This window comes from Macaca nemestrina, chromosome 20, assembly GCF_043159975.1.
Source record: "Macaca nemestrina isolate mMacNem1 chromosome 20, mMacNem.hap1, whole genome shotgun sequence".
Lineage (NCBI taxonomy): Eukaryota > Metazoa > Chordata > Mammalia > Primates > Cercopithecidae > Macaca > Macaca nemestrina.
In genome coordinates, this window is record NC_092144.1 from 59021002 (window position 1) to 59038769 (window position 17768).

Consider the following 17768-nt stretch of genomic DNA (forward strand, 5'->3'; position numbering starts at 1 on the left):
TTCACAGCAGGCCAGACCATTGGCCTAAAAGCTTGGTAGCAGCAAACTCAGATTTCTACACATCCAATTGTTTTAAACACAGTCTTAATAAGCAGATCTTTTCAGCCATGCAGTCTGCCTGCTTTGTATACCCCAAGACTGTGCCCAACATCTGCTACCCATAGGTAAGATGAGCCCCAAGCCCCCGCTGCTCTTTGGAGCTCTCTGATCCAGAGAACCCTCTACATACTGCTGGCTGGCATCACCCAGATGTAAGCCCCTTCTCCAGTCCCTCTCTCTTGGGAGCTTGCCTTCCTCCCCTCCTGTGCAGTGGTCCTCACCCTCACACAGTAGCCTCTGGAGTGTCTCACACTGGGTGTGACTTCCCCCATAGACAAATCTGTCAGTGTCTGCCAAATAAAGCTCCTGTGTGCTACTGCCATCTGGCGGTCATAGCTTTTTCTTTGCTAAGCCCTGAAATCCTTGGAACTCACTAGTCCACCCCGTGCTCTGGACCTTGGCAGCCCCTGAAACCACGGGGTTGGGGTGAGGGAAGAGTATGTTCCAAGAAAAGTGATGTTCCCAGGAGGCTCCAATCACCCATGCCCGTGACAAACCACTGAGAATCAAAAAGTGCCTCTCCTGTCTTCCTAGGAAAGGCTTGATTGATTGCCTTTGTATCCATGATAACAAGTAAGCACAAGAAATGCATTTTTTTTTTTTTCTTTGAGACGGAGTCTCGCTCTGTGGCCCAGGTTGGAGTGCAGTGGCCGGATCTCAGCTCACTGCAAGCTCCGCCTCCCGGATTTACGCCATTCTCCTGCCTCAACCTCGCGAGTAGCTGGGACTAACAGGCGCCCGCCGCCTCGCCCAGCTAGTTTTTTGTATTTTTTAGTAGAGACAGGGTTTCACCGGGTTAGCCAGGATGGTCTCAATCTCTTGACCTCGTGATCCGCCCGTCTTGGCCTCCCAAAGTGCTGGGATTACAAGCTTGAGCCACCGCTCCCGGCCTTTTTTTTTTTTTAGACATGGTTTCCCTCTGTTGCCCAGGCTGGAGTGCAGTGGTGCAATTATGGCTCACTGCAGCCTTGACCTCCTGGATTCAAGCAATCCTCACGTCTCAAACTCCCAAGTAGCTGGGACCACAGGTGGACACCACCACGCACAGCTTTTTATTTTTTTATTTTTTGAAATGGAGTCTTGCTCTGTCACCCAGGCTGAAGGGCAGTGGCGCGATCTTGGCTCACTGCAACCTTTGCCACCCAGGTTCAAGCGATTCTCCTGTCTCAGCCTCCCAAGTAACTTGGATTACATGTGCGCGCTGCCACACCCGGCTAATTTTTGTATTTTTAGTAGAGATGGGGTTTTGCCATGTTGGCCAGTGTGCTCTTGAACTCCTGACCTCAGGTGATCCACCCACCTCGGCCTCCCAAAGTGCTGGGATTACAGGCGTGAGCCACTTCACCCAGCCACAGCTAGCTTTTTATTATTTTTTTGTAGAGATGGCTATATTAGCCAGGCTGGTCTTGAACGCCTGGGCTCAAATGATCCACCTACCTTGGCCTCCCAAAGTATTGGGATTACAGGCATGAGCCAACACCACCGGCCAAGAAATGCTTTTACTTATTTATTATTATTGTTATTATTATTATTATTACTTTGAGATAGAGTCTCGCTCTGTTGCCCAGGCTGGAGTGCAGTGGTGTAATCTTGGGTCTCTGCCACCTCTGCCTCCTGTGTTGAAGTGATTCTCCTGCCTCAGCCTCCCAAGTAGCTGGGATTACAGGCACCTGCCATCACACTCAGCTAATTTTTGTATTTTTGTAGAGACAGGGTTTTCACCAAGTTGGCCAGGCTGGTCTTGAACTCCTGACCTCAGATGACCTGCCTGCCTTGGCCTCCCAAAGTGCTGGGATTACAGGTATGAGCCACCGTTCCCTACCCCAAGAAGTGCTTTTATATCTATGTGATCAAATAATCCCAACAGGTACCCCAAAGGCTTCTGAAAGCCAGCCAATCAGCGATGGAACCAAGCTTCTGAAAATCAGCCAATCAGTGACGTTCACATGCTTCTGCAGGCTGGCCAATCAGTGATGGATCCGTACTTCTGAAAATCAGCCAATCAGTGATAGCTCCATGCTTCTGAACACCAGCCAATCAGCAACAGACACAGAGCACAGCGCTTCCACAGCTTAATGTCAACCAATTCCTAAACATTCCTGCCACTGGAAGTCCACTAATTTCTGAACTTCAGGGCCACATGAAATCAGCATTCTGTTCCACTCAGGGAGTCTTTTTTTTTTTTTTTTTTTTTTGAGATAGAGTTTTTGCTCTTGCCACACAGGCTGGAGTGCAATGGTGCAATCTCAGCTCACTGCAACCTCTGCCTCCTGAGTTCAAGCGATTCTCCTGCCTCAGCCTCCCAAGTGGCTGGGATTACAGGTGCCCACCACCATGCCAGGCTAATTTTTGTACTTTTAGTAGAGACGGGGTTTCACCACGTTAGCCAGGCTGGTCTCGAACTCCTGACAAAGTGCTGGGATTACAGGTGTGAGCCACCACACCTGGCCTCATTCATCTAGTTTTCATCTTTGTGTCAGCCCTAGGTGGTAGGTTCTGCTTTTAGCTCCATTTTAGAGATGAAAAAGTGGAGGCACAGAGAGGTTTAATAACTGACCCAAAGTCACATGGCTTAGAAGCAACAGAGACAAAAATCAATCTCAATGCTCTTAACAAGCAGTGCTCTCTCTGCTCTGAGTGTGGCCTTAGAAGGCTCTGTTACTAGCTGTTTCCCAGAAGTGTGAGGGTCCCTGATGGTCAGATGCAAGGATTACAAGATGGACCTACAGCCTACCTTGGTTCCCAGCTGTGGGGAAGGGAGGTGGCGACCCTCAGGGCTGGAAGCCCGGGAGACCCTCGGAGACCCAAGACCTGGAAAGACAGAACGGGACTTGGTGAGGACGGGAATTTCTGTAAAGTCCCACCCGACCAGGATGCTCACCTAAGCGAGGGCTGGCCAGGTCTTTGTCGCCTGCAGGAGGCCGTCCCCAGTCAGTCTCGGGGGACCTAGGGGAGCTCAGTTCCAAGGACTCTGGCAGGCTCTGCGGGGATTAGAAAAGGGGGATAATGACGATCATGATCATTACTATTATTATTATTATTAACATGTTGCAAGCATTTAGGAATTGGAATACAGTCTGAATAGGATTAAGACTATAAACCAGGCCGGGCACAGTGGCTCATGCCTGTAATCCCAGCACTTTGGGAGGCCGAGGCAGGCAGATCACCTGAGCAGTTCAAGACCAGCTTAGTCCAGCATGGTGAAACCCCGTCTCTACTAAAAATACAAAAATTAGCCAGGCATGGTGGCAGGTGCCTGTAATCCCAGCTACTCAGGAGGCTGAGGCAGAAGAATCACTTGAACCCAGGAGTTGGAGGGTGCAGTGAGCTGAGATCGCACCATTGCACTCCAGCCTGGGTGACAGAGCAAGACTCTATCTCAAAAAAATATATATATACTATAAACCAGATCTGAGCACGGAGACTTGTGCTTGTAATCTCAGCCCTTTGAGAGGCCAAGGTGGGAGGATCACTTGAGGCCAGGAGCTAGAGACTAGCTGGTCAACAAGCAAGATCCCTTTCCTACAAAAACTTTTTAAGGCCGGACGCAGTGGCTCATGCCTGTAATCCTCCAGCACTTTGGGAGGCCGAGGCAGGCGGATCACAAGGTCAGGAGATCGGGACCATCCTGGCTAACACGGTGAAACCCTATCTCTACTAAAAATACAAAAAAAAAAAAAAAAAATTAGCTGGGCGTGGTGGTGGGCGCCTGTAGTCCCAGCTACTCGGGAGGCTGAGGCAGGAGAATGGCGTGAATCCGGGAGGTGGAGCTTGCAGTGAGCCGAGATCGAGCCACTGCACTCCAGCCTGGGCAACAGGCTTTAAAAAATATCCTGGTTGGGTGAGGTGGCTCAAGCCTGTAATCCCAACACTTTGGGAGGCCGAGGCAGTCGGATTACTTGAGGCCAGGAGTACGTGACCAGCCTGGCCAACATGGTGAAACTCCGTTTCTACTAAAAATACAAAACTTAGCCAGGCTTGGTTGTGGGCGCCTGTAATCCCAGCTACTTCGGAGGCTGAGGCAGGAGAATCACTTGAACCCAGGAGGCGGAGGTTGCAGTGAGCCAAGATCGCACCACTGGACTCTAGCCTGGGTGACAGAGTAAGACTCTGTCTCAAAAAAAAAAAAAAAAAAAAAAAAAAAAAAACACCCAAAAACCAAAGAAAAACAAAGGCTTCCAGAAATTAGGACACTTGCGTGAGATGGGTTAGCTGATCAAGGAAGAATTAAAGAGGTGGGTGGGGAATAGACTGAGCCAAGGACAGGTGGGACAGAAAGGTAGGGGTGGAGAGAGAGTTGTGTGCATCTTACCTCCCTCTCTGAGGACTCCTCGCCCTGGAGCACGGGAGATGGGGAGTCAGGCTCAGGGTGTGGGGGCGGTTTCTGGGGGCCACCCAGACCTGCCAGCGTGTCTTCCACCATCCACAGCTGCTGCTGAGCGGACACTCTGTCCTGTGGGGAGGAAAGGAATTTGTTACTTAAAGGTGGGAAAACACAGGAGGGTTTCAGCTAATAGGCCCCTGCAAAGGTCTGAAATCAGCTGGGCTATATTTATGGAGTTGGTATATTTTTTTTCCATGTGGTTATCTAGATGAATTGAAAAAGCTGTCTTTGGCCGGGCGCGGTGGCTCAAGCCTGTAATCCCAGCACTTTGGGAGGCCGAGACGGGCGGATCACGAGGTCAGGAGATCGAGACCATCCTGGCTAACACAATGAAACCCCGTCTCTACTAAAAATACAAAAAAATTAGCCGGGCGCGGTGGCGGGCGCCTGTAGTCCCAGCTACTCGGGAGGCTGAGGCAGGAGAATGGCGTAAACCCGGGAGGCGGAGCTTGCAGTGAGCTGAGATAGCGCCACTGCACTCCAGCCTGGGCGACAGAGCGAGACTCCGTCTCAAAAAAAAAAAAAAAGAAAAAGCTGTCTTTTGGCCAGGCATGGTGGCTCACGCCTGTAATCCCAGCATTTTGGGAGGCCGAGGCGGGTGGATCACCTGAGATCAGGAGTTCAAGACCAACCTGGCCAACATGGTGAAACCCCCTATCTATTAAAAGTACAAAAAAATTAGCCAGGGGTGGTAGTGGGTGTCTGTGATCCCAGCTACTCGGGAGGCTGAGGCAGGAGAATCGCTTGAACCCAGGAGGTGGAGGTTGCAATGAACTGAGATCGCACCACTGCACTCCAGCCTGGGTGACAGAGCAAGCCACTGTCTCGAAAAGGAAAAAAAAAAGAAAAAGAAAAAACTCCTTTCTTTCTATGTTGTTTTACTGTGTTACATCTGTTATAAATAGGTGACCATACGAATATATGAGAGTCTGTTCTTTTTGTTTGTTTTTGGTGAGGGTCTCTCCCTCTGTCACCCAGGCTGGTGTGCAATGACTTGATCATAGCTCACTGCATCCTCGAACTCTTGGGCTCAAGCGATCCTTCCGTCTCAGCCTCCTCACTAACTGGGACCACAGGCTTGCATCACCAGGCCCAGCTAATTTTTTCTTTTTTATTTTTAGTAGAGACGGAGTTTCACCATGTTGCCCGGGCTAGCCTCAAACTCCTGAGCTCAGGTGATCCACCTGCCTCATCCTCCCAAAGTGCTGGGATTACAGGCATGAGCCACTGCACCTGGCATGGGTCTGTTTTTGGCAAGTCTGCGTTTTAGGATCAAGTGGGAGAAGCTTAGAGTAAGAAGATGCATCTGGCATCAATGCTTTTTTTTTTTTTTTTTTTTGGAAGATGCAGTCTCTCCCTGTCACCCAGGCTGGAATGCAGTGGCACAATCTCGGCTCACTGCAACCTCCGCCTCCCAGGTTCAAGCGATTCTCCTGCCTCAGCCTCCTGAGTAGCTGGGATTACGGGTGCATGCCACCACGCCCAGCTAATTTTTTTGTATTTTTAGTAGAGACAGGGTTTCACCATGTTGGTCAGGCTGATCTCGAACTGCTGATCTCGAACTCCTGGCCTCGTGATCCGCCCACCTTGGCCTCCCAAAGTGCTGGGATTGGGATTACAGGCATGAGCCACTGCACCTGGCCTGTTTTGGGATCTTTTTTGAAACAGGGCCTTTTTCTGTAACCCAGGCTGGAGTGCAATGGTGCAATCATAGCTCATTGTACACTCAAACTCCTGGGCTCAAACAATCCTTCCACCTCAGCCTCCCGAGTAGCTGGGACCACAGGCCCACGCCACCATGCCCTGCTTAGGTGTTGATTCTGTTTTTGTTTTTTTGTTGTTGTTTCTTTGTTTTTTGTTTTGAGACAGAGTCTCGCTCCGTCACCCAGGCTGGAGTGTAATGGTGTGATCTCGGCTCACTGAAACCTCCGCCTCCCAAGTTCAAGCAATTCTCCTGCCTCAGTCTCCCAAGTAGCTGGGACTACAGATGCACGCCACCACACCCAGCTAATTTTTTATATTTTAGTAGAGACGGGGTTTCACTGTGTTGCCGAGGTGGGTCTCAAACTCCTGAACTCAGGCAATCCGCCCACCTCGGCCTCCCAAAGTGTTAGGATTACAGGCGTGAGCCAACGCGCCGACCTTTTTTTTTTTTTTTTTTTTTTGAGACCAAGTCTCCCTCTGTCGCCCAGGCTAGAGTGCAGTGGTACAGTGGCACGCAATCTCGGCTTACTGCAACCTGTGCCTCCCAGGTTCAAGCGATTCTCTCGTGCCTCAGCCTCCTGAGTAGCTGGGACTACAGGCGTGCACCAGCACACACAGCAAATTTTTGTATTTTTAGTAGAGACAGGGTTTCACCATGTTCGTAAGGTTGGTCTCGAACTCCTGACCTCAAGTGATCCACCTGTCTTGGCCTCCCAAAGTGCTGGGACTACAGGCGTGAGCCAACGTGCCCGGCCGTGTCAATGTTTTTAAAGATACATGATTTATAACTTGATGGCTAGACTTAGAGTAAAGAAGCAGGTCTGAGGCTAAGCAATGAGGTTTATATTTTAGGAGCAGAGCTTGCACTAAGGGAAAGGGTTTAGAACTATAACTCCAGAGGATAAATTTAACAGCAAAAGTCAGGATGCGGGATGCAAGAGATGAACTTGCAAGATGGAAGAAAGGGTGAGGGTTGGATCTTTGCTAGTGAGAGAATGACTTCAGAGGAGAGATTTAGAACCAGGGGACAGAGCAGCTCTGGATCTGAAAGTAGGTATTAAAATGAAAGGCATTGGCCAGGCGTGGTGGCTCACACCTGTAATCCCAGCACTTTGGGAGGCCGAGGCGGGCACATCAGAAGGTCAGGAGTTCGAGACCAACCTAACAAACATAGTAAAACCCCGTTTCTACTAAAAATACAAAAATTAGCTGGGCGTGGTGGCGGGCACCTGTAGTCCCAGCTACTCAGGAAGCTGAGGCAGGAGAATTGCTTGAACCTGGGAGGCGGAGGTTGCAGTGAGCTGAGATTGCACCACTGCACTCCAGCCTAGGCAACACAGCGAGACTCCATCTCATAAAAAATAAATAAATAGGCCGGGCGCGGTGGCTCAAGCCTGTAATCCCAGCACTTTGGGAGGCCGAGACAGGCGGATCACAAGGTCAGGAGATCGAGACCATCCTGGCTAACACGGTGAAACCCCGTCTCTACTAAAAAATACAAAAACTAGCCGGGCGAGGTGGCAGACGCCTGTAGTCCCAGCTACTCGGGAGGCTGAGGCAGGAGAATGGCGTGAACCCGGGAGGTGGAGCTTGCAGTGAGCTGAGATCCGGCCACTGCACTCCAGTCTGGGCGACAAAGCGAGACTCTGTCTCAACAAAAAAAAAAAAAAAAAAAAAAGTACAAAAAACTAGCCGGGCGAGGTGGCGGGCGCCTGTAGTCCTAGCTACTCCGGAGGCTGAGGCAGGAGAATGGCTTAAACCTGGGAGGCGGAGCTTGCAGTGAGCTGAGATCCAGCCACTGCACTCCAGCCTGGGCAACAGAGCCAGACTCCGTCTCAAAAAAATAAAATAAAATAAAATAAATAAATAAATAAATAAATAAATAAATAAATAAATAAATAGAGGGGCTGAAAGTAGGCATTAAAACAAAAGGCATTGGCCAAGCGCGGTGGCTCACGCCTATAATCCCAGCACTTTGGGAGGCCGAGGCGGGCAGATCATGAAGTCAAGAGATCTAGACCATCCTGGCCAACATGGTGAAACCCCGTCTCTGCCAAAAATACAAAAATTAGCTGAGCATGGTGGCGCACACCTGCAGTCTCAGCTACTTGGGAGGCTGAGGCAGGAGAATTGCTTGAACCTGGGAGGCGGAGGTTGCAGTGAGTTGAGATTGTGTCACTGCACTCTAGCCTGGAGACAGAGCAAGACTCCATCTCAAAATAAATAAGTAAATAAAATAAAAAATAAAAGAAGGGCTGGGTGCGGTGGCTCACGCCTGTAATCTCAGCACTTTGGGAGGCCGAGGCCGGTGTATCACCTGAGGTTGTGAGTTCAAGACCAGCTGGACCAACATGAAGAAATCTTGTCTCTACTAAAACTACAAAATTAGCTGGGCATGATGGCACATGCCTGTAATCCCAGGAGGTTGAGGCAGGAGAATTGCTTGAACCTGGGAGGCGGAGGTTGCGGTGAGTTGAGATTGTGCCATTGCACTCTATCTTGGGCAACAAAGCGAGACTCCATCTCAGAAACCATAATAAAATAAATAAAATAAAAATAAAATAGTAGGCCGGGCGCAGTGGCTCACTCTGGTAATTCCCGCACTTTGGGAGACCGAGGTGGGCAGATCACCTGAGGTCAGGAGTTCAAGACCAGCCTGACCAATATGTTGAAACCCCATCTCTACCAAAAATAGAAAAGTTAGCCGGGCGTAGTGGCGGGCGTCTGTAATCCCAGCTACTTGGGAGGCTGAGGGAGGAGAATCGCTTGAACCTGGGAGGTGGAGGTTGTGGTGAGCCGAGATTGTGCCATTGCACTCCAGCCTGGGCAATAGAGCAAGACTCTGTCTCAAAAAAATAAAAATAAAAATAAAAAAAGAGTATAATGGATTGTTTGTAACACAAAAGATAAATGCTTGAAGGGATGGACGCCCCATTTTCCATGATGGGGTTATTATACATTGCATGCCTGTACCAAAATACCTTATGTACTCCATAAATATATTCATCTGCTATGTACTCACAATACATTTTTTAAAAAGAATGTTGTAGGCCGGGCACGGTGGCTCACGCCTGTAATCCCAGCACTTTTGGAGGCCGAGGCAGCAGATCACCTGAGGTCTGGAGTTCAAGACCAGCCTGACCAACATGGAGAAACTCCGTCTCTACTAAAAATACAAAATTAGCCAGGTGTAGTGGCAGGCGCCTGTAATCCCAGTTACTGGGGAGGCTGAGGTGGGTGAATTACTTGAGCCCGGGAGGCGGAAGCTGCGGTGAGCTGAGATCGTGCCATTGCACTCCAGCCCGGGCAACAAGAGTTAAACTCCGTCTCAAAGGAAAAAAAAAAAAGAGGAATGTTGTAAAATTATAGCCAACTTTACAGCAGAAATTAGGCGTGGCGCAGTGGCTCATGCTTGTAATCCCAGCACTTTGGGAGGCTAAGGCAGGCAGATCACTTGAGGGCAGGAGTTCAAGATCAGCCTGACCAACATGTCTCTACTAAAAATATAAAAAGTAGCCAGATGTGGTGGCATGTGCCTGTAGCCCTAGCTACTTGGGCAGCTGAGGTGGGAGAATAACTTGAACCTGGGAGGTGGAGGTTGCAGTGCACCAAGATTGTGCTACTCCACTCCTGCCTGGGTGACAGAGTGAGACTCTGTGTCAAAAACAAACAAGCAAATAAACAACTTTACGGCAGAAATTGGATAACAGCTCGAGAAAACGGCATTCAAAATTGAAGGTTAATTAAAATTCAAATGAGAGAATAAGAAAACAAACCCTAAAGGGCATGGTCTTAACTAAAATAAGGGGTTTAGATTGCAAGGACAGAAAGCAGGGTAAGGGTGAACTGAGGGGGGCTCCGATTCTGTGGGCGGAGATTAAATGCTGAAAGGACTTCCAGGCAGAACTTGGAGTTGGGGGTGGGTCTTGGGGTCTCCAAGCAGGGATTTACCTGGGGAGAACCGAGGTGCAGCAGGTACTCCAGGGTCTCTCTTAAGGTGCCCAGCTCCTGCTCCAGGCCACTGTATGTGTCCCAAACCCTCTCTCGCTCCTCAGGTTGCATAAAAGGGGAGACACAGGTTAGCTCCCTCTCCCACCAGATCCTTCCCTACCCTATCATTTGTCAGCTAAGAAGGAGGTAAGGGAGCTTGGTCCCTGGAGTCCTGAGGTCATATGGACTACAATTCCCATGGGCCTCTTTGCTTGGACTATTGGGAACCCCAAAGTCTGTATGGAACCTGCAATTCCAGTGCACTGCTAGTACAGACAAGTAACAGCATTCCCTGAATCCCCAGGATTACTTCTGCACTCTCCTAGGTAGCAGAGTCTACAGATCTAATGAATTCATTAGACAGTCAAAAGACCACAGCACCAGGCCAGGAGCGGTGGCTCAATTCTGTAATCCCAGCACTTTGGAAGGCCAAGGCGGGCGGATCACTTGAGGTCAGGAGTTTGAGACCAGCCTGGCCAACATGGCGAAACCCCGTCTCTACTAAACATACAAAAATTAGCCAGGAGTGGGCCGGGCGTGGTGGCTCAAGCCTGTAATCCCAGCACTTTGGGAGGCCGAGATGGGCGGATCACGAGGTCAGGAGATCGAGACCATCCTGGCTAACATGGTGAAACCCCGTCTCTACTAAGAAATACAAAAAATAGCCGGGCAAGGTGGCGGGCGCCTGTAGTCCCAGCTACTCGGGAGGCTGAGGCCGGAGAATGGCGTGAACCCGGGAGGCGGAGCTTGCAGTGAGCTGAGATCCGGCCACTGTACTCCAGCCTGGGCTACAGAGCGAGACTCCGTCTCAAAAAAAAAAAAAAAAAAAAAAAAAAAAAAAAATTAGCCAGGAGTGGTGGCGAGGGCCTGTAGTCCCAGGTACTCGGGAGGCTGAGGCAGGAGAATCAGTTGGACCAGGGAGACAGAGGTTGCAGTGAGCCTGGATCCGGGCGCTACACTCCAGCCTGAACAACAGAGCAAGAATCCGTCTCAAAAAAAAATAATAATAACCATAGCACCCACTCACCCTGCGGCAGCAGGAACTTCCTTGACAATACCAACAATAACAATGATAATATCAGCTAACACTTATTGGGCATTGACCATGGGCTAGGCACCGTTCTCAGCTCTCATTTAATTCCTATGAGGTAGTTACTATTAGTGTCTCCATTTTGCAGATAATAGTTATAACTGACACTTAAGTATTGCTTACCATGTGCCAAGTACCTGAAGTGTTAAATATTCATTCATTCATTCATTTACACATATCACATATAATAATTCTCAGAGTTACTTAAGGCCGGGCACAGTGTGGCTCATGCCTGTAATCCCAGCACTTCGGGAGGCTGAGGTAGGCTGATCACCTGAGGTTAGCAGTTCGAGAACAGCCTGGCCAACATGACCAAACCCCATCTCTACTAAAAATACAAAAATAAGCCGGGTGCGGTGGCACGTGCCTGTAATCCCAGTTACTCGGGAGGCTGAGGTGGGAGAATTGCTTGAACCCGGGAGGCGGAGGTTGCAGTGAGCTGAGATGGCACCACTGCACTCCAGCCTGGACGACACAGCAAGACTCCGTCTCAAAAAAAAAATTAAAAAAATAAGAGTGGTTACGAGACAATGAGGAGAGAGAAAAATAATAAAATAAAATTTGGAGTGTAGATTTCTGAAGAACGATCTTCCTATGAGCCCTCTACGGCAAGTCCCCTTCATAACCACTTGCATAGTCCTGGGGCCTCCTAGGAGGGCGGGCCCCTTCCCAGGTGCTCACCTGAGTCAAGTGACAGAGGGTCGCCCTCACACTGACCAGCCGGTCCTGCAGGAGGCGCTGGCGACCCCAGGCCCTCCCGGGAGCCCCAGCCTCCCTGGTGGCTTGGCCCAGCTGCTGCCGGGTCAACTCCAGAGCTGCTTCTAGTTGCTCCTGCACCAAGAGAGAGCGTGGTTAGACTTCGGAAGCCATGCCTAGTCCCAAGAATAAAGAAAAGGTGTCCTCTCACGTCCCGGACGTTCAGTCAGCATCCTGACTTCCACAGTCAGGAAGGGCTCAGGGCAGGCAGAGAGGCCAGGCACCCCGTCCTCGGTCCAGGGCCTCGCACCTTCTCCTCCTGCCTCTGGTCTATCTCCTCCTGCAGCCTCCGCAGGAGCCGGTCCTGCCCGCACAACTTGGTCAGCAGTGTCTGGAGAAAGGAGAGCGGGAGCTACTGATGGTCCAGATCTGGCTCTTCCCCTGCTGCTCCTCCCACCATCTAGAACATTCTCTCCCCAACTCTGGGAACTCAGGAAGGATTGTGAGAACTTACATCTGTCTCCAAGCTTTGGTGGAAAGTTGACTCCAGGGGAGGACCCGGCTGAAGAGAGGGAGAAAAGTCAGGGGTCAAAGGGGATAGGCTGGTCATCATTGTAACTCAGTGCTGAGCCATGCCCTGTTTCTACTGATAGGTACCCCACTATTTATTTATTTATTTATTAAGAGATAAGGTCTTGCTCTGTCACCCAGGCTGGAGTGCGGTCATGCGATCATGGTTTGCTGCAGCCTCAACCTCCTGGGCTCAAGCAATCCTCCCACTTCAGCCTCCTGAGTAGCTGGGACCACAGGTGCACACACCATGCCCGGCTTATTTTTGTAGTTTTAAAATTGTTGTTGTTGTTGTTGTTGTTGGTAGCGATGGGGTTTTGCCATGTTGCCCAGGCTGATCTCAAACTCCTGGGCTCAAGCAATCCTCCTGCCTCAGCCTCCCAAAGTGCTGGGATTATAGGCATGACCATCATGCCTGGCTTTTTTTTTTTTTTTGAGGCAAGGTCTGTCACCCGGGCTGGGGTGCAGTGGCATGATCATGACTCACTGCAGCCTTGAACTCTTAGGCTCAAAGGATCCTCCCACCTCAGCCTCCCGAGTAGCTGTGACAACAGGTGCCAGCCACCAGTGCCGGCTAAGGTTTTTTGTTTGCTTGTTTGTTTGTTTGTTTGTAGGGCTGGGGTCTCACTATGTCACCTAGACCAGTCTTGAACTCCTGATCTCAACCATCCTCCTGCCTTGGCCTCCCGATGTCCTGGGATTATAGGCATGAGCCACCAAGCCTAGCGACCCCTCTCCTTATCAGCTTCCTTCTAAGCATTAGCAGACTTCAGTAGACCAACTACCAGATTCTTGGCTTCAGAAAGATCAATAATGGGCTTTTGATCAAATAGCCATGGCAAATATTATAATTAATGGAGAAGTTAAGACATTTTATTTATGATTAAGAATAAAATAAAGGGCCGGGCGTGGTGGCTCACGCCTGTAATCCCAGCACTTTGGGAGGCCGAGGCAGGTGGATCACAAGGTCGGGAGATCGAGACCATCCTGGCTAATGTGGGGAAAAGAGAGATCAGACTGTTACTGTGTCTACATAGAAAGAAGTAGACATCAGAGACTCCATTTTGTTCTATATTTGAGATGCTGTTAATCTGTGACCCTACCCCCAACCTTGTCCTTGCAAGAGACATGTGCTGTGGTGACTCAAGGTTTAATGGATTTTGGGCTGTGCAGGGTGTGCTTTGTTAAACAAGTGCCTGAAGGCAGTATGCTTGTGAAAAGTCATCGCCATTCTCTTAATCTCAAGTACCCAGGGACACGTACACTGCCAAGGCCGCAGGGACCTCTGCCTAGGAAAGCTAGGTATTGTCCAAGGTTTCTCCCCATGTGATAGTCTGAAATATGGCCGTGTGGGAAGGGAAAGACCTGATCGTCCCCCAGGCTGACACCCGTGAAGGGTCTGTGCTGAGGAGGACTAGTATAAGAGGAAAGAAGGCCTCTTGGCAATTGAGATAGAGAAAAGCATCTGTCTCCTGCACGTCCGTCCCTGGGCAGTGGAACATCTCGGTGTAAAACTTGATTGTATGTTCTATTTACTAAAATGGGAGAAAATCGCCTTAGGGCGAAAGGTGGGACTTGCTAGCACAATGCTGCTCTTTATGCACTAAAAAGATTTATGGAGATGTTTACATATGCATATCAAGGCACAGCACTTTTCCTTAAACTTATGTCACAGAGATCTTAATTCATATGTCTTACTGCTGACCTTTTCCCTACGATGATCCTATTATCCTGTCACTTCCCTTTTTCTAAGATGGTAAAGATAACGATCAATAAATACTGAGGGAACTCAGAGACCCGTGCCAGCGTGGGTCCTCTATATGCTGAGCGCTGGCCCCCTGGGCCCACTTTTTCTTTCTCTATACTTTGTCTCTGTGTCTCATTTCTTTTCTCAAGTCTCTCGTTCCACCTAACGAGAAATGCCCACAGGTGTGGAGGGGCAGGCCACCCCTTCAGCTAACACAGTGAAACCCGTCTCCACCGAAAAATACAAAAAATTAACCGGGTGAGGTGGTGGGCACCTGTAGTTCCAGCTACTCGGGAGGCTGAGGGAGGAGAATGGCTTGAACCCGGGAGGCAGAGCTTGCAGTGAGCTGAGATCGCGCCACTGCACTCCAGCCTGCGCGACAGAGCGAGACTCCATCTCAAAAAAAAAAAAAGAAAAGAAAGAGAGAAAGATGGAGGGAGGGAGGAAGGAAGGAAAAGAGAGGGAGAGAGAAAGAAGGGAAAGAAAGGAAGAAGAAGGAAGGGAGGGAGGGAAGGAGGGGGAAGGGGAGAGAGAGAGAGAGAAAGAAAGAAAGATGGAGGGAGGGAGGAGGAAGGAAAAGAAAGAGAGAGAGAAAGAAAGAAAGATAGATGGAGGGAGGGAGGAGGAAGGAAAAGAAAGAGAGAGAGAAAGAAAGAGAGAAAGAAGGTAAAGAAAGGAAGAAGGGGCCGGGCGCGGTGGCTCAAGCCTGTAATCCCAGCACTTTGGGAGGCCGAGACGGGCGGATCACGAGGTCAGGAGATCGAGACCATCCTGGGCTAACACGGTGAAACCCCGTCTCTATTAAGAAATACAAAAAACTAGCCGGGCGAGGTGGCGGGCGCCTGTAGTCCCAGCTACTCGGGAGGCTGAGGCCGGAGAATGGCGTAAACCCGGGAGGCGGAGCTTGCAGTGAGCTGAGATCCGGCCACTGCACTCCAGCCTGGGTGACAGAGCGAGACTCCGTCTCAAAAAAAAAAAAAAAAAAAAAAAAAGAAAGGAAGAAGGAAGGAAGGGAGGGAGGGAAGGAGGGGGAGGGGGGAGAGAGAGAGAGAAAGAAAGAAAGAAAGATGGAGGGAGGGAGGAGGAAGGAAAAGAAAGAGAGAGAGAAAGAAAGATGGAGGGAGGGAGGAGGAAGGAAAAGAAAGAGAGAGAGAAAGAGAGAGAAAGAAGGTAAAGAAAGGAAGAAGGAAGGAAGGAAAAGAGAAAGAAAGTAGATAGATGGAGGGTGGGAGGAAGGAAGGAAAAGAAAGAGAGAGAAAGAAAGAAGGGAAAGAAAGGAAGAAAGAAGGAAGCAAGGAAAAGAGAAAGAGAGAAAGAAAGAAAGAAAGAAAGAAAGAAAGAAAGAAAGAAAGAAAGAAAGAAAGAAAGAAAAGAAAAGAAAAGAAAAGAAAGAAAGAAAGGGAGAGAAAGAGAGAATGAAAGAAAGAGGTTTTTGCGGATAAAGTTACAGTGATGTCATAGGGGTGTCCTAATAGGAGGAGACGGACAGCAACAAAAACACAAAGGAAGATGGCCATGGGATGATGGAGGCAAAGATGTAGCCATAGAAAAAGCCACAGAACCCCAGGAATTGCTGGCAACCACCTGAAGCTAAGAGAGACTCAAAAAAAGCTCCTCCCTAGAGCCATCAGTGGGCGTACAGCCCTGCTGATCCCTTGACTCCAGGCCTCTGGCCTCCAGAACCGGAAGAGAATCCATTCCTGTTGTTTTCAGCCATGCACTTTGTTACAGCAACCACAGGAATCTAATACCCACCCAGGGGCTTTGAAATATCTACGGTTCTCTAGGCACCCTAGGCCAGGAGATGACATTCCTCATAGAGAAGAAAGGAAAGGAGGGGGCTCCGGTAGATTCGGGGTACTCCAGGATACCTACCAATAAAACCATGGAGGCCCGAGTCCCAGGGGGCCGCGGGGGGAGCTGGAGATAAGTGGAGGAGCCAGAGGGTGCCTGAGAGGAATGTTGAAATGGAGATGTTTAGAAATCGGCATGTCTTAGTGACAAATAATAGAGTGGGCATGTCCATAATTGAAGTGCTTTAGGAGATATTTTGAGGTTCAGAACTGGGCCCTCTCAACTTCCTCAACTACCTGCTCTCCAGCTGTGTGCCACTGTGGGGACACAGAGGGTGATAATAAATGCACCAGCCTGGCAAAACAGCCCCACGGGATGACGGAATTTGCTGCTGTCATTCTCAGATTTGCAGTCAGCTTATGGATATTCTGAGCTACAGTCCCATTATGCTCAGACAAAACAGCAGGCAACCAACTTGCAAGGTGAACTGGGGACACAAGGGAGATGCAAACCTCTCACTGCACTGTCTTGGCACGGAGTATCCAGGACTACAATCCCTATGATGCTTAAAGAGCAATGGCTGGGCCAGGCGCGGTGGCTCACGCCTGTAATCCCAGTACTTTGGGAGGCTGAGGTGGGCGGATCACCAGAAGTCAGGAGTTCCAGACCAGCTTGGTCAACATGAGGAAACCTCGTCTCTACCAAAAATACAAAAATCAGCCGGATGTGGTGGCGGGTGCCTGTAATCCCAGCTACTTGGGAGGCTGAGGCAGGAGAATCGCCTGAACCCGGAAGACGGAGGTTGTAGTGAGCCAAGATTGTGCCACAGACCTCTACTCTAATCTTGGCGACAGAGCAAGACTCCATCTCAAAGAAAAAAAAAAAAAAGCAATGGCCGCAGACCAGCCTAGAAAGACAGCCCAGGTGCCTGATGGGAAATACGGTTCAAGCTCTCTCTCACCTGAGCCCAGCTGAGATCATTACGGACTACAATACCCGTGACACCCAGGGAGCAATGGCCTTGAGAATACGAAAAGACAGCCCTGAGGCCTTATGGGAGATGTAGTCCCCTCCTTCTCACCTCTCTGCTCACCTGTGTTCTGGGCTCGTGACTCCAGTGCTGGGGACTCCTGGGGGGCTTTCCTCCCCCAGCCTCTGAGGGAGGTCCTCGGCGGGGAGTGGGGGGTCGGGAGAGGGTCTGGCGTTGGGGGCCCCAATCCAGAGGAGGTCGGACATCAATGCGACTCAGCGGGGTATGAGGTCGGGCAGGGGGTGCTGTGTCTCCTGAGGGGGCAGGAGGTCGCCGCGCAGGAGCAGAACGGGGACGGGGGAGGCTCAGAGGCGAGGGAGGGCGAGAGAGGGGGGTGAACAGGCTGTGGGAAGGAGAGAATCGGGGAACTGAGTCAACTAGAGCCCTCTCCATCCACCTCCTTACCCATCAAGTCAGCCTCAAGGACATGTCTCACTTCACTGTGTCTTACTGTCCTTCTGGGGTAGAATCCTCCTCTACTGTCCAAATTCTCAGTAATGTCCGCTTTGTGGCATCTTCCCCTCCAGTTCTCCCCGACAGGCTGTGACCCCCGCACGGGAGCCCCAGAAAGTCACACACAGTCAGGCAGAAAGCGCTAAGGCCCGCCCCCAACCAGTTTCCGGCCCCGCCCTTCACTTAGGCCACGCCCCCACCTGTGTCCTCC

At 50.2% G+C, this 17768-nt stretch overlaps 1 protein-coding gene across 7 annotated transcripts in view; it reads right to left on the reverse strand.

Annotated features, from left to right (window-relative positions):
• The window catches only part of LOC105478660 (pleckstrin homology domain containing A4), a 32997-nt gene that overhangs the window by 5671 nt on the left and 9558 nt on the right, over nucleotides 1-17768 (reverse strand). For 3 of the 7 annotated variants that reach the window (XM_011736213.3, XM_011736216.2, XM_011736208.2), the window contains 10 exons: nucleotides 17556-17645; nucleotides 17168-17447; nucleotides 16156-16230; nucleotides 12478-12525; nucleotides 12274-12354; nucleotides 11949-12098; nucleotides 10139-10237; nucleotides 4412-4552; nucleotides 2981-3080; nucleotides 2834-2910 (listed from right to left, as the gene is read on the reverse strand). In XM_011736213.3, coding sequence (XP_011734515.2) covers nucleotides 2834-2910; nucleotides 2981-3080; nucleotides 4412-4552; nucleotides 10139-10237; nucleotides 11949-12098; nucleotides 12274-12354; nucleotides 12478-12525; nucleotides 16156-16230; nucleotides 17168-17447; nucleotides 17556-17645 — 1141 coding nt within the window. The remainder of the gene's footprint in view (nucleotides 1-2833; nucleotides 2911-2980; nucleotides 3081-4411; nucleotides 4553-10138; nucleotides 10238-11948; nucleotides 12099-12273; nucleotides 12355-12477; nucleotides 12526-16155; nucleotides 16231-17167; nucleotides 17448-17555; nucleotides 17646-17768) is intronic. The other 4 variants (XM_011736217.2, XM_011736214.2, XM_011736209.2 and 1 more) reach the window with 3 other exon arrangements.